The 26,068-nt window shown below is 33.1% G+C and overlaps 1 protein-coding gene across 3 annotated transcripts in view; it reads right to left on the reverse strand.

The window, feature by feature from the left end:
* The window catches only part of Traf4 (TNF receptor associated factor 4), an 82,102-nt gene that overhangs the window by 19,980 nt on the left and 36,054 nt on the right, over positions 1–26,068 (reverse strand). The window contains exon 1 of one of the 3 annotated variants that reach the window (XM_088183033.1): positions 1,755–2,128. The exons of the other annotated variants lie outside the window; for them this stretch is intronic. Coding sequence (XP_088039159.1) covers positions 1,755–1,967 — 213 coding nt within the window. The 5' untranslated portion in view covers positions 1,968–2,128. Of the gene's footprint in view, positions 1–1,754; positions 2,129–26,068 lie in introns of those variants that run through there. 3 annotated transcript variants of the gene reach the window in all.

Below are 26,068 nucleotides of genomic sequence, written 5' to 3' on the forward strand. Positions count from 1 at the left end.
TTTAGAGAAATTAGAAATGTTACTATATTTTTTTATGTTGAAATAGCTATCAAAATCAATAATTTATTAACCGTTATCATTTACGAGCATATGTATAGCGATAACAATTTGAAGAAGTCCGTGCGCTGCGAGTGTCGACATAACGATGAGGTAGTTGGAGCGTATATGATAACTTTGTTCAACGCAAGCGGAAATACCGTTGTGAAATATGAGATAAGCCTCAAAGTGACTCTATTAAATGAAACGAAGTGCAGTATTTTTTCAATATGTAAATATAATATAACATATATTATCTATTTGCGATAATTAGGACAATAATTTTATTTAATAAACATTAAAATTTGGAATGCAATTTTTAATATTCGCAATGGTAAAATCAGTAAGCGTCGAATATTGCCTCGCGTACCAATAAAATAAGGTTGGCAGTCACTTAACTACTTTAATCACAACGAGACACTTTCATGACCAAATATTAGCGGGGAAACTTTAGAAAAGTTAGTTAGGGATTGGTGGATATGCGTAAGAAGGCCGACAGAAGGTGACGGAATGTAAGTAATAAAAAGGGATGTTAGCGACATATTTAGCTAAAGTGCTCAATTAATACATTGTTACCGAGCGTTCCTACTGATTTATTTTTTTCCAAAGCGGGGAGGGGAACAAAAGTTGGTTAAAATGTTACTAGCCCCTGCCAGATAAATTAAACTTTCACTGGTAAAAATATATATCTACCGGTGAAAATGTATTTCGCTATATTTAAAAAAATATTTTTGAGATACGTTTTTTTAAATTTTTAATTGAGGAATAATTTGAGAATAGAAACTTCATAGACCCCCTGGAAAAAGCTGGCCAGTCAGAATTTTTGTATATATTTCGCTTTCATTTAAATTCATAGTATTTCATTAAATGCATTGTTTGACCCTTCCCCCCAAATGACGTCCATGTGCACATACATACATATACACTATTAACTTTATTGTTGATTGTGTTTACCGCTTTGTAAGACACGTTACAACGTAAGTTTATAAAATGCATAAAAATATTATCATAAACATGTTCTTTGTTCTGCATCTACCGTTTTTTGATGTCTGCATTATAAATGATTTATAAATAATAGTTGCTTATGGACCGGTTTTTATTTTGTTGAAAATAAATATGACCCACTAAAATTAGTAGACACCAGATTTAATAACGTACCCTTTGGTATTTTTTATTGATTTTTACATATATATAAACAACAGAAAGTTACAACAAATACATAGCAACCATATTTTGTAGGTTACTATGTATACAGTTTGAATTAAATACTGGTTCAATTAATATAATAACGAATGTTTGAAAAAGGACACCGCGTCCTTACGGCAGTAGAAAGGTTAATAAGGCTCGGTCGCAGGTTGTGTAACGTTTGAGAACAAGAACTCACCTGTCGACGCAGGTATATACGATTGCTAAATACAGAAAGGGCACATAATAACGTTGAAAAAATCCACACTGCTAATACTCATAAATTGCAATTGACAACAAATATTTATATATAATACAAATACCGCTGCTTGATCTTGGACTTTTAATAATGATGCAATCGTTTAAAAATTCTACGATTAAATCTAGAAAGGATGCGGTTTAAGTGATGTGGTGTTATCGCTTTTTATATTGTTGATGTAATAACAATGCCACATACACGAATACGTCAGAAATATGAAGGAGAAATACTTGTGGAAAACTCAAAAAAAAAGTTTTATAAAAGTTTCTCTTACGATTTGACTGATCTCCGTGATCGGTATGGGCGACACGCTTTTCTGGTCTGGCGAGCAAGAGTTGCGAGGGATGGATGACGCACTGGGGGTAGGCGACGCACCCGCCCCTAGGGAGGGTTGCATGTTGACGACGCTCTCCTTGGAAGCTCGGTTCGGCGACAGCCTCGCAGGGAAGCTGAGCGTTTTGGTCCATTGCGACAGGCTGCGCACCATCCTGTCGCTCTTGCGGTTCACTTTCGCGAAAATTTTGATGACGGGTCACGAGAACCGGACCAATCAGCTGTTCGCCCCGAGGCGGAGACGGTTTACGAACGCGAACACTCAGCGAACAACACGTCCGACTTACTCGGCCGCCGCGCGACCAATGAGTGAACATCGGAGAGGACAAACTTCCTTACTGCACGTGCGTTTCGGCTGCACCCTGCGGTCCAGGGTTGCCCGCTTTGCCGATCGTTCGGTTCTATTAATTATTGAACGGTATTGATATATTAAGCCACTATATAAAAGTGCAGTTAGCGTGTTTTTCCCTTGCCGTTTCTACATCTTCATTTATGGTAAGGCGGACTCGAAATAACAAACGAATTTTATATATAGTGGATATTATAACTAGGAATTGCAATACCGGTAATACCGGTATTGCAATTTAATAATATATTACAGTATAAGCTTAGCAATAAAGCATTCAGTTTAACTTTGAATGAATGAATATTATTTTTCGGTCTTTTTTATTACCAATTAATAAAAAATAATAATAATTTCAATAACTCATCATCTACAAAAATGGGTTTGACTTAGAATTATTTTTATTATTTTAATACATCTTGTGTGAATACTTTGGAGATAAAAGCTTATTACCCTTGTCACTATTTTATCTCTCGAAATAAATTGTTTATTTGTGAATTATTACAATTTACTAGAATAAGCACTGCATTTTTATGGAAAACTTGGGTATCAATAAACTGCTAGGGGAATTTTATTTTTAAGCTAAAAACTTGTCAGTAGCGAAACACTAAAATTCAGAGTGTACGACAGCTATGCATTGTATTGCCGATGTTATTATCGATGGCCGATGGCCGGAACGGGGTACAGAGTAACCCCATTCAAATTTGAGTATTAATGAAATACAATTTAATGCTTTACTATTTTTTTTCGCGTTTAATTAATTATAATATCAATATATATTATATTACATATCACAAGAATCATAGATTTTCAAACTTAATTGACTCATCGCCCACTTTAGAAAACCCGAATATTTTTTAATGTCACCAAAATGTAACTTGTGCAATTTTAGAATTTCAAACAGAAAATAGCTTCAAATTAAAATTATTTAATAAAATAAAAATGGATACTTATACACAATATTTTCACCAATATTAAAGAAAGAATATATTTCTTTTGCTAATAAAATAATTATGTTTTGCTATTTATACACTGCTACATATAACATTTAAAATACTATTTATAAATAATATTTACATTTGCGGTTTATATAAATATCAAGATAACGGTTCGCACCTAATCCTAATCCTAAAAAAACGATAACAGCGACCACTTTCAAAAGATTTTATTCAAAAGATATTTACTTTATTATTAATTTAAAATGCCTTAAATATTTTTGCACATTATTTTTTGAACAAAAAACATTTTGCCTTCTTTTCCGTCGCCGTCTATGGCTCAAATTTCCACGGAGTCAGCATCGCTCACCGGTGGGCGATATTGCCTACTTTGTGAACCTATGATCTAGATATTATTACTAGGAATTAAACAACAAAAACAAAATATTGAGGTCACATTATTTTCGTGGTGCAAATGTACCTCGCTTAGACATGGGAAGGGTACACTCGTCATGCTGATGATAAAAGATCTAGATAGTTTTGTAAAATACTTTTCAGTGCATTTTAAAACTTCTCCACCATAAACACTAGATGCCAAAACATATTCTGATCATAGTTTTTCACCGTGTTTTACTATACTGCTAACAAAATAGGCAATCTTTTACAACTAGCTACAAATATGTTTTAAGCGAGTTTAGTACTGTTCGTACAGAGGTTCTCTAAAAGTAGTATTCTTTCAATATAATGGAAATTTTTAGGTCATTTATTGATTATTCTTGGTATTATTGATTAATCAATATTTAACTATTTTAAAAGATGGTTGTGCCACTACAGTTTATTTATCCACGCCTGAATTTTCTATTTAATAAAATGCGAAATGACAAATAAGCAATGTACAGTTCTGAATACTTTTTTCTACACCAATCGCTAACAATTATGCAAAACCGATTTAACAACATCATTTACGGCCTACGCCTATATCAATTTGCGAAAGTGATTTATTCGTTAAACGATTTCCATTTAATTTTTTCTCCACTTCATCTGCCACCGCGACCTCTGTCTTCCAAATTACGCAATTGCAAATTTGTACAGATACATTTTTTAAAGACGCCATGTCGACACTCGGTATCAATTATTTGTTCAGTGGTATTATTTAAAATTCAATCGACAACCATTAAAATAAATAGAAGAGTCCTTGTGCCCTCGCACAAAGGCCTGGATAGCAGCTGCGATGGTTACAAATGTGCCTCCGGTTCCTTTCAATTTTTTTTTGTTCTGCCGTAGTAGTATTTATTTCGATGGCAGCCTCTTTATGTGAGTGGCTCTTCTATTTACAACCAAATTACCGGTTTTCACAACCGTCGCCCGTGTTGAAACACGATTCAAGGGAAATAAGCACCCAACATTTAAATCACAATAAGAACGAACCATTGTGAAGATTAATCATCAACTAAAGGAGTGAAACGTGATATTTTTCATCTTGGTCATTGTCTTCGTGATATGATATCTATCATTAAATCGTAAACTATTTGTAAAAATAGACGAAACTATTTTTAGTTCATTTTTTTTCTCACGCCAGAAAGTAGTGTCGCAAAAACCCACCCTCAATTATATGTCCCTCTATATTTATTAAGCCGAACCCTCTTCCTGAAAGTTGCGTGCAAGTATCACTAGGGCACGTTCCACCCCCTAAAGCGCACATTCTAAAACTATGCATTTAAAATAATATTAACCGCCAATTACCTAATAAATTGTTTCACTGACACACGCGCTCATAATATCGTACTAGTTGCTCGTAAAAAGACAATCACAATAAATATTATATTTTTAAACATTTAAAATGTGCTTGCATTTAACTGCAATTCCAGAACAAGTCAATTTATTAATGACAAGATACATACTGACCTGTATGTATCTTTGTCTTTTGATAAAACGAACAGAAGCAAACACACTAATCTTATATTAATATAATCTATTATTTGCTTAGTTTGATTGAATATGCATACAAAACAGTTTAAATTCCTTCAAAGATATTAAGTACCCGCAACAGCTGCGCGAAACTTATGGCACGTATCACAACATTTAAAAATCATAAAACATTATGATTTTTTACGTAAATAAAAAACGTTAGGGAAGACACAATTTCCTGCCGCACTCATATGGTAGTCGAATTACACAGAGGGGTTGATGAGCTTTCAGTAGTATTGACGTTGAGGGCGTGTGTCAATTTTACAGAAAAGGGTGTGTATGCGTGCACTAGACGAGCACACAGCTGAGGGCACAAAGAAACAGCAAACTGAGGGGTGGTCTAGTACTTTTTGCCACGAGCTAACAACCACCCACATGCAACAATCAACCCCGCATTATACTTAAAAAATCGATAAAAAGGCGAGCCATGCAAATCGTGCAATATGTTTTATAATGTGAAATCGTGTAAATTTTCTTTAGAAAGTAACGCACATACACGCCATAGATCGTTGTTATTGTTTTCCCTTTGATATGGTAAGCTAATGTAGCTTCTGGCATTGTTTACACTGGAAGTGTCTTTAAGATTTCATTAAGGTCGGAGTTCTTCTCCATCCGACGTAGCTGGAAACTAGAGCTAAGATTAGCTATTAACTATGTGTCGTCGAATTAAGATGTTGCAATGATGAGAGGACATCTCTCGTCGTTATTACATAACGGATAAACACCAAAAACAATACGCACTTTGATTTGTGTAATAAATTTTGATGAAACACAAAAGAAGGATGTTAGCGATAATGAAAGACAAAAGCGACGGAAACTGTCGGCGATAAAAAGAAGCGTTTGTTCTGCGGGAAGACAATGGGCACGAGCCAGATTAGAGACGATTGACAGACGTCGTGACCAGAAGTCTTCTCGAGGTGGGAGATTTTATACGCAATCGTGATACGGATGGCACGTGGACAAATTTTAAGACGTCCATTTAAATTTTTGACATGGCGCCGATGACCGATGATCGATTGTCTGATTCTAAAATGTCAATTTTATTGCGAAGTACACGTGTCTTATTATTATTATTATATTATACTGAATTATGTACGACACATCCTATGAAATTAATTAAATAAAAAAACAGTTTCAATAAAAATATGCTACATGTTCTAAAATCAATTAAATTGTAGTGTAAAATATCAGTTAAAATATAAATTATTGCTTTTATAATATTTAAAACAAAATATTGGTTGGAATGACACAGAAGAAAGTTTAACTAGCACTTTCTGTATTCTATAAGTAAAGTGTTTCAGGATACGGAAGTCAATCCTATTACATTTAAGACTTGAACGGTCGCCAACCTTTGAGACCTCACGGACCACTAAACTCAAAATGTTAAATCCCGCGGACAGCTACCATGCTTTTTCATAAAAGTAACATTCTAAATATATATAATTGTACTTGTTTCGCCGTGAGAGAGGTTTAGTGCTCACCCACTTATTGCCGCCACAGACAATTACGAAAATCTTGGCTTGTTTTCTAACTGGACTATTACCGTCCGATAAATATATTGAACAAGCGTGAGATTTGAACTTTATTTATAATTGCATTGTTAATACTGGACAATGGCTAGGGCCTTTAATTATTGCGCAAATTAATAATACAAAAATATAAAAAAAAGTCGGTTTAGAATATAATAAATCATATCAATAAACTTTCTTTTTGGGTAAAAATATTTAATAATGTTTATTTGGGAATATTATTCTGATATATTGTTAAAACGATAGAAAACTCATATACGGTCAGATCTGACGTCATGAAACTTCCATGGCTTGTTTTCAATCACAAAAAATATTTTTTCTACACTCTACTTCTATGTAAAAATGAATTAATATAGCAACTATGCTCGCAATATTTTCAAAAATATGCTATGAATAACTCACATCTCTAAAATAACATAAATTATAATAAAAGCATCCCAAAAAAATTTACCTCTGCCGATAAAGCCCAGTATTCTAATATATTTTACATGTAAAATTTGGATATATATTTGCTTAAGTAGCAAAATATTATGTACGGTGAGCTGTGGCGTCACAGAAATTGGCACGGATATGTCTGGAATTTTTAAGAACGTTTGTCAGCTCGCAAAAGCCATTTTTCCTACTTTATTTTAGAGTGAAAATTACTTTTTAATTCGACTTGATTCATAAAAATCTAAAAAATATCGCATGAATTAAAAAATTGACAACTCCATTGAAAACTGACACCAAAACAGAAAATTTGTTCGCTTTTAGGTTTAGGTAACTCTCCTACAGTGATTTATGACGGCATGCAATTTGCACAGATTATTATTTCTAGATTTTAAGAACTGTTTTCAGCTCGCAATAATAATTTAAACCCCTCCACTTCTAAGTAAAAATTAATTAATAATTTCACTTTGCTTTAAATATTCTTAAAAATATGCTATGAAAATGTTACATTTGTAAAATAGTTAGTGAACATATTAAAAGCGCTCAAAAAAAATTTGATAACCCAAATAAAAACTTTTAGCATGTTGAGAGCAAAGTAGTAAATCGTGCCTAATCGCCTGTTCTATTCATCAGTTGACATACAAAATAGTTATTTAAAAAAAAATGCAATGCTAAAACCTTCTTAGGTCTAAAATTTTTAAGAGCTGTTTTCGCATTGCAAATTTTTTTCTTATCAAGAAATAACCTAAAAATACTATTTTGTTCTCAATCTCTAAAAAATATGCTATGAAAATCTTACATCTTCAAAATATTAAATAACCATAAAAAGTCACAAGAAAATTTGCCAACTCTATTAAAAATATGTCAAAACATAACTATTTAGTATGTCGATCTCTCAGAGATCCGTGCTAATTTAATGACGCTGAAGTTCACCGCACGAGAATTTTTGATGTTTTAAAAAAACTTATTTTTTGCTTTATAGGTAAAATAAATCAGAATTGTGGAAATTTTTAATGGAGTTGTCAAATTTTATTAAGACGCTCGGCAACGTTACAAATGAGCGCGGACAAATGTCAAAAGAGCGCTGCATTATAAGCGCTGCGTCATAAGAGCGTTTATCAAAGTAGCGCTGTAACAAAATAGCGTACGTCAAATGCGCAGACAGTCATATGAGCGCTTGGCAAAAAAAAGCACGTCATAGGAGTGAAAAAATACTTGGAGATAATCAAGTAATGAATATTTTAGGAATTAGGTATACAAAATATAAGTAAATTGTGAGAAAATTCACAAGATATAGACGGTAGAATTAGTATTTTATGTGCCAGAGCGTAATGACGATTAAAATGATTAGCCAATGCATACATTATTATTTATTAATTATTAAGTACATACGAAAGTATGGCTCCCCATCCCCATACATACGATATACATATATTTTGTACTAAAATGAAACGTTGATTTTTAATTTATCATTAGATTTGTTCTGTAATGTTTCATTAAATTGACAAATAATTATCGACTTGACTTGCAATGAATGCGTACAGTTATATGGCAGGTATATGGCCCGCCAGACCTCTTTTTAATTTATTTTAGACTACTACACTTTATCGTGAACAAGCGCAATATCAATTTTAAGTGTAAGATAAATAAAATAATCTGAAAATAAATGAGATTGCAAAGGGTTAAAACATTAAATAAGCCGAATTAATTTTAATCATATTGTATAGTTATCAAAAAGGGAGTTACCTATGATTTATTAAATACCGAGCTGTAACCTTACGGCATGGTAATACATAAGTCATAAAGACAAGGAATGCTTCTCTCTTCATCAATTTGATGTCACAATCTAAAACACCCAAATATGATAGTAGATAAAAACGATCCATTAAAAAAAGTTAATAAATAACTTTGTATGGGCATACAAGTTATAGGATGCTTTATATATTGTAAACTATTTTAAATAATGATCAATTAATATGAGCGTAGGCGTCTGCGAAACTCATTTTTTGTGGTCTTCTTTCGTAACATCCTCTCGAGTTTTATCAGTGCAATTGAGGAGACGTTGCGCAATTATCTCCGTCGCTTGCACATTCAGAGGTCAATTGACCTCAGCTTAGTGGCTCTGCTCTAACAGCGCTCCTGTCATTTATTGACCTATAAATTCATAACATCCGCCGCTCATAGCACTAAAAAAAATCAACCAATAACGATGATTTATTATAGAGAAGGAAAAGAGCGTACGATCAATTCGTCGATATTCGACTTTGCGTCAATGTCGTAGGTAACATATTACAAATCATATATTACATTGGTGATAAGAAGTTAAGTTATAGATTATCACAATGTGCGCATATGCCGTAGATAACTTAGCGTTTTTTTGGAAAACGCAATGCGTAATTCGGATAAATAAGTATGAAGTAGTTTCAATGAATTTCGAATGAACAGAAATCTATTATCAGATAAGTTAACTTGAATAAACATTCATAAATAAATAAATATAGAATGACGCAAATTTTTGTTATTATACATATGCTTTTTACACATATGCACGATAATAAAAACGCGTCATAAAAATAACCATGACAGAAGCATTTCTCTTTAAAGGCAATTCCTTATCATAATTAACGACTGTATTATAATGCTTAAAGCGAAAGGATAAAACTTGGAATTGTTTGGATTATGGGAATTAAAAAACTTTAATTAAAATTCAGTCACTTCAATCACACTAGGTATCCAATGTTTGCCATTCCACCATGAATAGACTTACGCCAGAACATCGCTTGCAAATTGTGCAAATTTATTTCAAAAATCGTGGTGCAGTTCGCGAAACTTACCGTGTTCTACGACCATTTTACTGTCGACATAAACGCTCATCCGAGCATGTAATTCGAATAACCATGGATAGTTTTTGCACCACGCACACTCTAATTGATAAAACGCATCCGCAGAGACGTCGTACAGTGCGCACCGAATAAGTTATTTATGCTGTGGAGCGTAGTAGTGCACAGCAACTGGAGCTGTGTCCATCTACTTTATGGAAGATTTTGCGGAAAGATCTTGGTTTATGAGCTTACAAGATCTATCTCGTGCAAGAATTGAAGCCGCTTGACCATCGTGTGCGTATTATGTTCTGTGAATGCCCTAAAAACGAGATTGCTCTTGATCCTCATTTTCATCACAAAATTTTGTTCAGCGATGAGGCTCAATTTTGGTTGAATGACTAAGTCAACTAGAAAAATTGTTGTATTTGGGTGAAGAAAATCCACAGTTATTATTGAGACGCCGTTATATTTACAAAAAGTCACTGTTTGGTGTGCTTTATGGGTAGAATCAGTGGTCCATATTTCTTTACAGAACGTTACACCTATATTTAACACCTATAGATTATTTTCTGTAGTCGTTAGTCTACGCCGATAAACCAGAGACGATGGTCGACTTGGAAGCCAACATTTGCCGCGTTATTATATGGCTCCAGCTGCTCGAAAAAGTGGCCGAAAATTGGACTTTTTCGAGCCAGCCGCGGCACGAATATGCCTGAAATCATATTTAATCACTAATGGCATAAAATTATCTTTCCAATCAAGCCAATACCATGGCTATTACCACGATTTTTATGTGTTTCTATATATATACACATATTAAAACTTATAATAAAACAACCTTTATAATTACATACTTAATTTTTTCAACTTTAGTAAAGTTCACACTGTAAGCTCACGCAAAGTTGCAACTCTTGCATCTCAATAAAACCGCATCGTGGGAATCGAACTCTGGACGAGAAGAGGTGCAGTAAACCTGTCAGGTGGATTACTGAGAATTGATTTTTTACACTTTACGATCGTCCTTTTGGTAAAATGAAATTCGTGCGGTTCGGAAGGGGACATAGTTGTGGTCGGATTATGACGGATTGACGATTCGATTCTGGAGTAGTAGCAAGATGGTTTTATGGAACGGAAATGGCTATCGATTTGATCGAGAGACACTTTTTTTAGAGACACCACTGTACAAATCGAGTGGAACTGTGCTCAAATAATAAACGTTGAGTCATTGGGAAAGTACACACGGCATACAGAGTCAATATTTAGAATCCGCTAGAATAAAGGCAAACATAAGCTCAAAGCCGAATATAATCCGATTATATCTCATCGTGAAAGTATAAAGTACGCAAATATTTTTTAATGAGTCTTTCGCCATTCGCATTCTTCAGCAGAATTCCATGACAGCATCGAGGAACATCTGAGCTGCATCACATGAAAGATTTGCGGTTTGGAATGGCGAAGAATGCGCCCGACTTCCCATAAACGCATAATGCGATAATTTCATTGCCGTTTTTGAGTATATGCAGAATGCGTTTATGATCCAAGCAGCGGCTCCCAACTAAAGACAAGGTAATAATTGCGAACCGTTGCCCTTTTACGCGTATAAAATCTTGACGATTTCTCACGACAGATTGAAACAATTGCGACCCGAAGAACCTCAAATTACCAAACAATAACATCTACTCGGAAATTCCGACGAAGCATTTAATTATTCCCATGTTAAATCAAGCACATATTATGCGCATTCTGTGAAATATTTAGAATTCTTATTCTATAAAATAGGCGATAATTTGTATTAAGCAGGGCTGTGGAGTCGGAGTCGGAGTCGGAGTCGGAGTCGTGGAGTCGTGGTGTTTTGGCCGGAGCCGGAGTCGGAGTCGGAGTCGTGAAAAATGAGCAACTCCGAGCATTTTTTAAATTATGAAATTTATGAATTTTTAATTGCGTAATAATGAATGTGTATAGCGTATGAATATTAAACGTGTAGAAAAACACCAAAAATACCTTATAAAATTAAACTTTTTTGAGTCGGAGTCGAAGTCGGAGTCGGAGTCGGAGTGGAGTCGTGTTGTTGGTAAATATCGGAATCGGAGTCGGAGTCGGAGTCGTGTTTTTTTTTAGCGACTCCACAGCCTGGTATTAAGTATGTACAAAATATTTAAAACATTTGCTTAGAAAATATAATCAAAAAATATATTTAATAGCATGATTTTGCTTCGAAGATTATTCCAAGACGTTGTCATTAAATAAAAAATCGAATACATTTTTATTATATAGTAGAGTATTAACTAAATAGGAAAAAAATATTTTAAACATAAATACATGTTTTATTATATAGTACATATATATTTTAAAAGTAATCTTAAATGCCTCAATAACAAAAGGGTTAACATGTTAAAATAAAATAATATAAAGTAGGTTTACATTGTTTGTATAACTATAATAAACGATACCTATCGCAATGGTAGAATCGTTAATTATGTTGACAATGATATACAGAACTTTGAGATACTATCCTTGATTAATGATTTTCGATAGTATCGTGAATTCTTTATTCCAGCACCCAACACCCACTCCATATCTAAGAAATCGATAGGCCAAACCGCAAATGATAAACAAAAAAATACACACAGCATCCGCAATCAAACCCAACATAACATTCGATGCTAGAAATCCATCATAATTATACTATTATCGCGTGATGGTCATTGATTTGAACGCGCGAATCGTATTTCTAACCAGGGGTCATCGATGGCGGTTCCGCGGGTCCTTTTTTTGTTTTCCGTTAAAACAGTAACGAACTTGACCTTAACGAAATACGTGAATCACACGTAGAATAAATTTCTCAACGGTCGATTCGGAACCGGTCGCGCAAACGGCTAATGTTTGCCGAAAACAATGTCTAACGTCTTTGTCTTTGTGACAAAAATAATGCGGTCACACTCAGAAGACAGGTGAGATAGGACAGGTAATAAATGTATGAAATAATATTGCTTTTGTATTTCTATTTGTGATTCATTCACTAATTTTAAAGCTAGCTTCCAATGTATTTATTTATTGCAAAAATTCTTAGAAGGCTTTCTAAAGCCATATATTTGATTAAAATTACTATTTGCATATAGGAGATGTTCTCATGAACAATAGCAGAGAAAGCAGTAAGATTATCGCTAGAATCTAAAAGGGTAAAATTTGTTTTTGTTTACATAAGATACTGGATAATAGGAATCAATCAACATACTCTAAAAGTAGTATTGACCAACCTCGCTTAGATTGAAGATGAATGCTTCTTAGAATCACTAATAAACATTAAAGATAATGCCTGGAATTCATACATATACATACATTATTTTAAAACAACATGATAAATATGCGACATTTAAACGTGCTTCTTATTAAAAAAATATATATGTATAATATTTTAATTGCACAGCCTGAAAAAAATACGCATTATTAATCCTTGAATTGCTAACATTTAACATTTAATTTTAATAAACGGGCGATTGTATGAAAACGTTAATAATTTCTAAAATATTAACGACAGTTAAGTAAAACAGCAAAAAAATAAAATATTACTTATTTAAATTAAATATATTTTCTCCAAATGAACAAAAAAATACAAATTTTTTATTCGCATTTTTAATTATATTTTTGTATATTTTACTAGGGGGGTTGAACCCTCGAACACCCCTGTTCTAGTACCACTAGTACTTCCCTTCCGATTTGAAGTAAACGAGAGTTTAGCTGAACCTGCACATTGCGGAGTTATGCCAAGCAACGATCGAAACGACCTTTAGAAGACAGAGATGCAGCCGCTTTTCACCTTACGCCAGACCTGGTCAGCTAATAAGTTATCGTATTTCACGATATCAAACAGATATTTTAATTGAATCTAGGTAGCACAGTACTACGAGAATAAACTTGTTTATATATACTTATGATTACACAAAATTGTTCTTGAATTTAAAAAAAATCAGGGTATCATTATAATTTGTTCAACATTAAATTATAATTATAATTTTTAATAAGTTTATATAATTTACTGTACCAATTCAAAGAATGTTTCTATTGAAGCATAAATTGTGGAAACGAATGTTCTTGGTCACATTATACACACAAGTTAACTTCCTTTAGCAAATGGAAGCGGAATAGACACTTTTAGACCAGTGATTACGATACTCGAGTGTTGGTCTGCGAACCGGTTCCATGCAAAGCGATAATAGCACATCCAGTAGAAGATATCGTCGCAGGCGCACAAATCGAAGAAGAAAGAAAAACACACGAGGGGGAAAATCTGCTTTCTAGTCAGTTGCATGAACTCGAACAAGGTCACAGCGGTGACAAAACGTTGAATAATACGTCAACGTGTTGTGACGATCGCGTAACGGAGTTACGAAACAAATCATTGGCATTTCATGCAGTGAAAAAGGCGGCTTATGCTTAATAAGAGGAACAAAGAAGAAGAAAACTTTGAGTAGCCAATAAATCCTACAGAGCGTCTGGCGTTATCGCGAAGCTTTGTTTATCTTGTTAATGCACTGTGTGCGGAAGCTCGATATCACTACTGGACATAGGAATGTGTTCAGTGGTGTAGTGTTAAATTAAATAGTGCCGGTGCGCTAATTTAGCCATAACCCCCCCCCCCCCCTATTATACATGAATTTATGATTTTAAAAATAACGAAAATTGAAATTGTGGCCAAATTTTAGGGTAAATTGATTTTATGATAAATAAAATAATATATTGTGGGGGCCTATTTATTCATTATGGCAAAAACTAGACGGCACTCTGATAACACTGACGTGATGGCGGCGTAGGACAACGCATTCCGTAGCGGATCTCGCATTAGTCAGGCCGTGAAGCTGACAACTAATTTATTATTTTAATTTATAAAAAAGTTATTTGTCTCTTAATTCCTGAAAATTATGCTTAGATACGAATCGCAAAAGTCGCGTCGAAGCGTCGAAGCGTAAACCCAACTAATGAAAGTTCTAAAGAACTTTCATTAGTTGGGTTTGGTTAATTCGTTCGAACATAATATGGTATTTTCGCAACATATAATTTCGCTAGCACCTACAGGCATGCCGAGAAAGAGAACAAACTCCAGGGACTCGTTCTTCTTGGGGTGCCCGACCCTGGAAAAAACTCTAGCAAGAATATATTTATAAAAAAAAATGAAAACCGATTTCAAATAATGAATCTGAACTCAACTACAGTTGTTTGAGATGTGCCTATATATTGATGTATTTCAGATATAAGTTCCTATAGCCCTTTTTTATACATGTAATACAATAAATAAAAGGAGCGGAACACTGTCTTCAAAAGCACCCAATTTCTGGGTAGTACTTTCACTAGGTAGATTGTACTTTTTTGACGCGGCTCTGTTTGTGTTAAAATTTATTTGCAAATTATTGTAGATAATAGTTTTCAGAAAATAGTCAACATCCTTTTGAAGTTATTTTAATAAAATCTGCCGCTGCCATACAGAATGGTTCTGTATTAGGAGTGCAGGACTGTAAGGCGATCGTGTTTACTGTGACCGCTTAACCAGCTTTTTTTGCTATTGCTATTGTGACCGACTTACTTTTCTGGGCTCTTAATACAGAACCATTGCGTGTAGTAGCAGAAGGGGAGGAATATATTAATATATAAATCTATTGCTAAAATTATTCAAATATTCGTATAAATAAATATAAAAGTATAACAATAAGAAATAAAATAATGATATGTGTACAATAAATTGTACATCTGCATAAATACATTAAATCATAACTAGCTGTTTCTCACTATCAATTTTGCTTTTTAAACAACTAAACATATTAGACATAAGAGAAAATATTCAACGAATGTAAATTAGTAGCAGTAAATTTAGTAATTCGATCTGAAAATTCAGATCAAATACATAAGAAAGAAGCAATGAAATAACGAAAAGTCAACAACAGCACCAGCTGAATTATATAAATTTAATGTTTTTATAGATTATTATTATTATTATATTATATATAAGTATTATCAGTAATTTACAACTAGATTTAATGCAGGATATTAAATAAATAATACACTCAGTTTCATGTGCTTATTCCTAAATGAAAATCTAGAAAAAACAGTCACGAATCTATCCCGAAAATCTTTTTTAAAATAAGTCATTTCAGTAAAATCATATCGGAATATATTTTTACCAGTGATAATAAAAATTATCTGGCAGGCGATAGTAAAAGCATATGATTTCAACTTTTCTATATGTAGTAATATATATATTTACATACTCATCATTATTTATTTATAAATGTTACAGTGAATGTGTATTTTTTGGTAAAGTTATATTTTCATTAGTTAATTCCGAATACATTTTCACCAGTATATTTCTGCTTGCGAAAATATAATTTAACTGATTAAATTACATTTTAGAGCAGCATGAGTCTGAAACTCAATTTGACAGTTGCGAAACGTCTATTTTATGTTCAAACCCAAACCTAACCTAATGAAAGTACTAAAACTAATTATAATTTTAGAACTATAGAGACATATTTATATTTCATTATGACCAAAACTTGGCGGCAATCTAGTAACACTGGCGTGACGGATTCCCTATACTTCCAAACGCCGCGCTCGCACGATTGCGGACCTGCGCTCCGTTATTATTATAAACAAATATGTAGCTTCTTCATAAATCGCCAATAAAATACTACTGGAGCGGCTTGATATGTGTCTAATTGCCACCCGGCACCCTCCGTCGCTAAAAAAAGTCCAAAATACAAACTAAGCCAACTCATCACTCAGGAGAAAATAAGGGGAAGATTAAGTACAGACATCGCATCTCACATATTGCTCTACAGCTTATCTGCATTTCGATATTACACTATGTTTTAAAAATATGATAGCCATCCTTACCGATATTACTATGGAATTATAACACAATAGGACTGATCAAAGCATTTTCAAACCGAATTTTGGTCAATAGGAGAGCGCAAAAAAAAAGAGGCAAAATTTCACAAAGGGTTAACTCGTACCTATTATTATTTATTCAATGTTAAAAAATATATAAAATGCCATTTTTGTCATGTTGTTTTCCCAGGGCCCGGGTTTGCTCTCGGCGGCCCTGAGTTAGATTATAAATATATACTTACCAGTGAAAATGTATTCGGATATGATGTCACTGAAACGCCAGTTCAAATACAACTTCACTGTAACATATGCATTTTAATACATGATAATAAGCGTTATGCGAAAAATTCATGAAGTTTTACATTTATAATTATTATAATTATATACATAAAAACATAATAACAATTAACGATAACGATGATTGATCTCAATTTCGTGATTGCTTTTTAATCGTTCAATTGAGATATATCATTATGTAATATATTTTCAAAAATATGTACCTACATACGTGTCGGTTGAAGTTAATTGGTTTTTAACATTTTTTCAGGACATTATTTAGCAATTGAGGCTATCTACACGTAATAGAATGAAGAAAGTCGATTATGTCAATGTTATCTTATTTATACAAGTACGTGTGTCTACTCTATATAGTGCATGAATAACGCCTGTAAATAAATTTAGAGAGCGTTTCAAGGTTTTTTGAAAATAATAGCATCTACTATTTCTATAAAACGGAAATGCTTCGAAATCCTAAAGTGTATTATATTATAGAGCCGCAAACGGATATAACAACAAAAAATATAACGTACTTTTTTATTCGAGATGATATCCTTGAGCGTTGAGGGTTATTTGGAATAAAAAATCAAGACGTAAACAAATCGACACAGGTATGTCGTAATATGAAGATAATACCAAAAATCATAAAACATTGACTTTTTATATCAATGTTAAAGATCTAACTGACCCATTAGCGTTGAACTGATGTCCACAAAAGTTTAAAAAAAATACATGTGTGTATTTAGAAGCCACTTAATTCCGATAATTTCTGAGAAGTTCGAGCAGCTTTGTTGCTGGCTGAAGAGCTCATTACTCACGCGGTGACTAACTTGGTGAGATAGCATCGAAATAAACGTTAGTTTTTCGGCTTTATTATTGTATATATAGACGAATTTTATTCTTTGTTGATTATGTATTCCAGTCAGGCACGGCATTGTATATGCACACACATTTATGAAGACCAGCTTAGGCCTTTGGCCGCCGTCTCGTTCGAGCAAGTCTCGAGACAAGTTGAGACAAGTCTCCGCGGCCTCGGATGACCTTCTTATCCTTCTCGAAGGTATAATGGAGACAATGATGAAATTATATAGATTTAACGCGAAGGACAGATGGCCCGCGGTGCCTGCGGTCAAAAGAGTGCTTTCTATCAATCTGATAGGCTCCAGCCTCGGGGGGTTTGCCAGAAAAGAATTTGGCAACATCTGGTGTTGTTCGCGCACCTTGTAGATAACAATAAATTGGCCAATGCTCAGCAGCTGCCTATCTTTCGGAGGGCCATTGTTAAAGATTTAACACACACTGTTAGAGTTTTTATGTTTTTAGAAGAAACTGTATGAAATTTCATAATTTATCATAATCACTTTTTGTCGGAGCAATTAATGGGGCCGGACGAAAAAGTGAAATCGCAGCCACTTTGAATAATAGAACTGTAGGCTATTGTCGAAGACAATTTCACATACAAAATGGTATGTCCGAAGCGCCATTATGGAAGTGATTAGCTCTCATGTGTTAGGAAAAGTGGATAACTGCTTTAGTTTATAGAACAAAAAGTAAGAAAGTTCGTAATCGTAAGATTTCTTAACTACCTGATCTTGAAGATTGGCTTTAATCAGTATTATAATTTTCAATCATACATTTTAACAACGGTGTTTCAATAAAGCAATTGAAGTGTTACATAAACAAAGAACTGTATTGAATTAATATTGCTATAAGATCCAAACTAAACTGTATAGAATGGCTCAAAAGGATTATAATCAACATCATTGAATGAAACGTATTCATTCGTACAAACATTATAAAGACCACTGATGGGATGTGAAAGTGTCAGGTCAAAAGAATACGTCCTGATTGTCAAAATCGAACAATTTTTTCCGACTCTATAAATTTTTATGCCCAAACGGACGAGTTGAATAGAGACGAATCGGTATTCTATGGAGACGGTACTTTATCCCCGTGAATGCACCGTGGAATGTCATTATGTATTATATAAATACAGTACAGTGATGGACACATATGGAATGCTCTTAATACTTGGAAATCGAATATTAATGCGATGGCCATCTATTAGAGCGCCACTAATAGTAATTCACGGGCGTTTAGCTACGCCGATTAGACCTAATGTCCGAGGAGCCATTATACGTAAAAAAACAGTATATAATAGTCAGATTACTGGGGAGATAACGATGTTTGTGAACAACTGGGTGGGATAAGAAGCCGTAAAGTATACAAAACAGTTTATTGGCCCATTGTCGCAATCGATCCGATAAAGACGCAAATTAACGCTATTTGTTCTTCTTCTTGTTTGGAAATGTTGCATGTTATGTTATACTTTTTTAGATAATCTAAACGATGATGATAAAGAGATAATGCATACGATTTTTCGACACCTTCTGTTCCTTAAAATAAACCGTTAAAATAATTTACTTGAGACTTGAAAAACATGCTATAGCTATTTTGTTGCATTAAATTATATGATTGATTGTAAAAAAACATGATTAGGACAACTTTTTATTAAATGATCATAACTATTTTATTAGCCAATTATTTTTTATATTTGCAGTGGTTAAACCAATAAACAGTTGTGGGTTTTTTTCTTAAAACTCATCGTAACCACGGTAATAATAAGGATGAACGTAACAAAAGACGGTAACTGAGCGAACCACCACAACAGCCCTCGTTATGTCCAAAGGGGAAGAAAGGGAACAAGTAAACACGTTGTAATTACCTTCCGATGCAGAGAAAACATATTTCTTTTATAACGTAACGGGCGCGGAAACAATACACCATTGACGACAAAAAGCACAGTTTAACCACATTTAACCCGTTGCGCAATTCGACCTTTAAAAGATGTCCATCAAGCAAATGTTACTTTCTAAAGGCGTGAACGTATTTCGTTAGTCGAATAAACAAGTTCAAGAATTGGCTGAATGCTCGCTGCATGATTCGCCAGAGTTTTCAAAAAAATGTCAATAATGATTTATAATAAATTTGAAACTAATATATATAAAAAAACTTTTTTTCACTTATATATTTATAATGAAATCTAACAAATTTTACGGCCTTTGCTGGAGAGCTTTTTTTTATATTAAGTTGAAATGATAAAACGCGCAAATTTGTATTCGTTACAATTGTAAATATGCATCTACTGTAATTTTTTTGCACACTAATTATAATAAATAGATCATTACATTTCATCAATGATAATAAGACGTGACGTCAAGATTCAATATCAGGCATGTTTAATATTTTGATTAAGAAAAACATTGTAAATTAAATATGTATGTATGTATATTATATTATTTTATTAATTTTGAATTCACGGCTTCAAAGCAAATATTCATTTTACATATTTAAAGAATTTAAATATTTTTTTTTTATAAAATACATATTAGATCATATAAAAGCTGATTTGATATACATTTTTGCATATGCAAAGAAACCATAAAAAATGGACGTCACAATTATTTAATACAATAAATTGAGTAGCTTACTCCTACAACGATTTTTTTATAATTTCAATCAATACATATTTTATTCAGATTTGAAATAATATATTCCAATAATCTGAATCTAATGAATTAATTATATCATAATTAACTATTTTTTATGAACCGTAAGATATTAAAATATCGCAATACTTTGAATGACAATTTACACACGTACTCAACGGAAAAAGTATTTTTATTAAAAATACAAATATTTTTTTACAGAGAAGAACTAAAAAAAGAAGCAACTCATAGATCTCCAAACCGATATAATAGGTCATCCACATACAATCAGCGCCTTTTGTGCATCATTCCGTCATCTCACCCCTGGAATGTTCGGAGATGGTTTCGAATTTATCTGATGGTCTCTGGATGAAGCTTAAACAAATAACCGAGAGACAAGACATATTTGAATATGAATCGCTAGCCCTAGACCTCCTTGTCAGCTCGTCACCCTCACAAAGGGCACATCGTGTATTGCAACGTGATATTTTATGCATTCTTTTCATCGTTAAATATTATGGGCATGAAATGTCTGTGGGAATAAAAAAAATAACATCTCTGAATGTGATCTAAGGTCGATTCGTTTAAAAGGGTTGACCTTACCGTGGTGGGAGCACTTCATAAAACTTCGATATATACGGCCGTTAAATGTTTGCGGTCGTCGATGCCATAGTTCGGTAGTAAGGGCAGGTATTACATTTACTGATGCTGTTTCGCATGGCTGTTATTAGCTGAGGAGAAAGGTAAACCTGCAACGATACCGAGAAACAAGAAGGAGATCGTCAGGTGAGAGAATAATCTGGGACGTTGCCTTGTTTCGTTTTCTCGCGAATCTCTTCCTTATTTCTTGCATCGGTGTCTCCATCGTGCATTGAGTAAACCCGTCAGCTGACTAAATGACGAATGTAATTTTATTTTTATTTCAAATAACACTAACTGAGAACGTGGCAGAAATATGTATTTCTTAAGGTCTTGAATTTTAAAATATTTATTTACTATTTTAAATGTAAAGCAGCTTAAACACTTTCTATTTACATTTTTAATAGCATAAAAAATATCCATATTGTTTGATGATAGTAGATTAACTTATGCTTTGCAAATATTAAAGGCGTCATAAATTAATGTATTAATTTGTTGTAGTTATAAGTAAAATCCGTGTAAGTGTAACAAAATGAATTTATTCAATTCTGAAGAAAAGGGTCTGCTTAAACGATTAAATAATATTTATCAGATCAGTCAAAAGATCAGGGAAGAGTATGGACGCTGATCTATTCCTTAAAGAGAACACTGACGCCGTAAATCACTTGGATTACCACTTCGCCTAATAGATTTTGATAGCGCAAAACACACTTATCTTATAGTTGCCTAAAGTTCGATCAGATTAGATGACAGAGTTGTAAGACTCTATTGATTGGAATTATGAATAATATATTACTTTAATGAGCATTGAAGGAAAATAAATAAGAAAGTATCAGATAGAGATATGTTCTTTATCCTACATTTTCAACCTATACTCCAAAACTCCAGGGATAAAAAGGAAATCAAATCGGCGTTAAGACAATGAATAACATTCGTTATGCTAATGATACTGTAATTTCTGAGACCATTGATAGAGCTCCTTGAATAATGTTAATAAAGAATATATATAAAAAATATACAGTGGACTCCCAGAGAACACCCTTCCTGTTAGCACTGAGAAAATCTGCACATATGTCTCGCTTGCTAGCTGCACATTTGCATTAGAAATATATATATCTACTGGTGAAAATGTATTTATACTACACTAATGAAAATATACTATAATAAATATTCACTAGAACATTGCATGTAAATAAACAATGATAACTATGTAAGTGTATGTATGTATGAAAATTTGAAATCATATAATTTTACAAGATAAAAATATATTGACAGGTGAAAATTTATTTCGATAAAATTTAACTGAAAATTAATAGATTCGAAATTTTTGATATATTATCTGGGACGTCATTTCAGATTTTTCTAGAGGGGGGGAGGAAGTTGGCCAGTCAGTCGTTTCTGTAATATTATAATTTAATTAAATGACATGCAATTTTCTGACAAAATTCAAGGAGGGGGGGGGGCAAATGCCCCCACTTGACGTCTCTGATCCGGTCCAAGAGTTCAACTCTATCTTCGATACGACTTAAAGACTATTATAACGCAGCATCACGACAACTAACGATACAGCACGTCTTGATATTATAAACCAAATATAAATAATTTATAAAGTTATGTAATTTGAAATTATTTTTTGTTACCAAAGCTACTTCATAATCACTGACATTCAAGTAAATTTATATGCCATTTAAAATTTTATCTTTTAACATATTGGAATCAATATAAAAACATATATATAAATTTAAATAGAATGAATTCAGTCAGTAAACGTCATTATTCTACCGGTTAGCATTGCAAGGCCGCGCGAGTCGCTTACCTTTCTTACCTATCACTGAACCGTACTACACACAGGTGATGCAACCAACACACCCAAACGTCTTGTTTGTTTGTGTGAGTGAAAGAAAAACGAAATATAAAGCAGCTCGCACACGACAACAACCCCAGCATCACCTGCTACAGGTGCTAACAAAAATCCTTAATGCGATACAGCAAGAACAAGAGACTTCTAAAACGGACATCGGCAACCTGTTGTAAGTATGCAGTTCTACCATAAACGAATATGGTAATTAGATATATTTTCATTATTTTATTAATAAAACCACACGCCCGTGGCCTTTCATAAACACCATCGACTAGCTAACGGTAAATTGTTATAGCATCCCACACCGGCGCACAACCGTCAAACACACATAGAAGAGTTCTGCAATACGGGTTTTGCAACAAGTACCATCCACAGACGAAGAAGTTGTAGTACCATTATGGAAGTTTAGTTTGATTTTGCGCCGCCGCATATACTGAGTTATTTTTTTCAAAGTCGTCGACTGACGATAAACTTTCTTTAGTTAAGGTTTTCGTTGAAAGTTTCAAAATGTATAAGTTCGATATATGTATGTATATCTATATATATATACATAGCTATACATTAAATAAATCACAATCAAACGTTCAATAGTAGATCAAAGCGTGACTAGTTTCTTATCAACTATCTAATATCGTGTGCCATTTTCAATAGCTGGTTAAGTGCATACAATTTAACCTTAATTTGTAAATTGAAATACAAAATAAAAATTCTACATTGAAATTGAGGCGTAAAACTGTGAATCGTTAAAATTTTACAGTTAATTATAAAAGCGTGCCTCGAAATCATATTGTATTAAAATTGCTTTTGTTACTGAATTATTATGAAAGAAATATGTACCACAAAATGCGCCACTAATTAAAAAATAAAGTAATTCGAAAATGCAAGATCATCGACTATGTAGAACGCGTTTTTTTATAAATCAAGTGAAAACCAACTTAATTTACAATAGCCATGTTAAAATAAATATAGTTTCCCTAACCCATATATTACTATCAGACAGTTTAAGAAACTGGCGAACGCAGTAGCTCTGCCGCAATCAGAGCTACGTATACTAGCAGTTTAACTGGTATTATTTTTAGGAGGTACTTCCTAATTGTTTCAGCGTAGGCAGCATGAAACTATTCAATGACATGCCATTTTTTAATTTAAATATATTAGCCAAGCACACACGTACGGATCTGCCCGTCGGTCATCTGACGGATCTGTCCGGGCTTGAGAATTTTCTTTAAACAAATTTTATAATTTAACTACTACAAAAGCCTAGCTTTCAACTCAATTACAGCATTATTGCAGTTTTTCAAATAACTTTTTCACTACCTCAACATAAAAATTACAACATTCCAGAACGTTTTTGCCAGTTACAATGGAGCAAAAAATCTAATAAGATGTGTATTAGACAAAATAAAAAAATTTAGTTCTACCCCAAATCATCTGCATTGGACATGGAATCGAGGATTATACATTGGAGCTCTCCTTTTTCTCGATGTTTTTTTTTCACTAAATTTGCATAATTCGAAAAACGGTCATATAAACCTTTTAACTCGCTTTTCTATATTAGAATTAATATTCAAAATTTTAATTAGACGGTTAATATTTTGATTTGAAACCGTTGTAGTTACAAATAAAACGAGTTGAAATATTTTCATAGTCTGTGTACAAATATTATATAGACATATTATATTTAGGTTCGTTTTTAAAAAAAATAACAGGTTCTGTATTTGTTAATAAGTTTACATAAATTTTGGGTGTAATTCATTTTTTATAATATAAAGTAGCTAATCTAAGTTATTACCTTAATCTACAACATTTTCAGTTTCGTTTGGACTAAATGGAACTATTGTGAATTTTTAATGTGTCAGAAGAAAGAGTGCATATTGAACACTATTTCCTTTTTGAATTTCATTAAGCCAGAAACATTCACAATATATCCGGAAAAGTGCTATTGATGTTCGAAACCGGCAAAGATGATTTGTTAAGTTCAGATTTAGGAATTTATCAACAGCTGATGAAGAAACGACTGGGCACAATTAAACATTAATACAATATCATTTAAACCGATCCTCGTCGAAATATAAGGGACGCAACGAAGATGGGTATCGGGTAATCAAAGGTGGTGAGACATCTATGACGACTTATCGAGTTACAACATGTGTTTCTTTGAATACGAGACATAAAACAAAGCTTTTGCATTATCTAGTGTTCTAGTAACCGGAGATGAACAATGGGTCTGTAATTAATGTTACAAGGAAACGACACTGATCAAGCATGAATTCACTTTTACCACCCGAAAGTTGACTTCATAAAACATATAATGATTGATTCATATTTTTCGAGTCAAAATTTATATTAAAAGGCCAGAATATAAACGATCGGAATTAATATAAGACGGTCAGAATTTATATTAAATGGTAAGAATTATTTAAATAAAAAACAACGGGGGTAAAAACTAGACACATTTTTCAATTTTTATTCTGATGCCATTAATAAGCTGGCCGAATAATGGAAGACAGCCATTAGTAATAATAGAGATTATATAATGAATCAATTAAATAAAGTTTGCATAAAAAAAACTTTTGTTTCATTAAAAAATGCTTTCCGAATTTCCATTTGACTACCACTTTACTTTTAATTTGGAGTATATAAGAATTAAGTCAAACTAGCACTATATCGATCAAGAAGACCGACGAAAGCGTGCGATTTCATTTCGACCGTCCAATCTGGTCCAGACAAGCACAGTTACCTCGTACCTCCAAGAGTTTAACTCGACTTACAGACGACTACTGCAACGCAGCGACAACACAACACGTAAATATCATTATTGCACAAATTTAATGGCTATATGTCAAAGGTATATGGTAGTGAACAATTTATTGCTACTGCCAGTTATTTTTATCGTTTTTCAACTATCCAATTATCTTCCAATTAACATTGGCATTAAACATAGTAACATTATTCCAGATAATTTTGGATTTGCTACATTGAGTAGAAGATATGCTAATTTGTATTCTATTGCCAACATCAATATTCCAGCTTTGTTGCGGCAACACTTGAACACAGCATTAAATCATAACCAATCGGACATCAGT

The sequence above is a fragment of the Plectrocnemia conspersa genome, unplaced genomic scaffold (assembly GCF_051122295.1).
Source record: "Plectrocnemia conspersa isolate PC_06_02 unplaced genomic scaffold, ASM5112229v1 ptg000003l, whole genome shotgun sequence".
Classification (NCBI taxonomy): Eukaryota; Metazoa; Arthropoda; class Insecta; order Trichoptera; family Polycentropodidae; genus Plectrocnemia; species Plectrocnemia conspersa.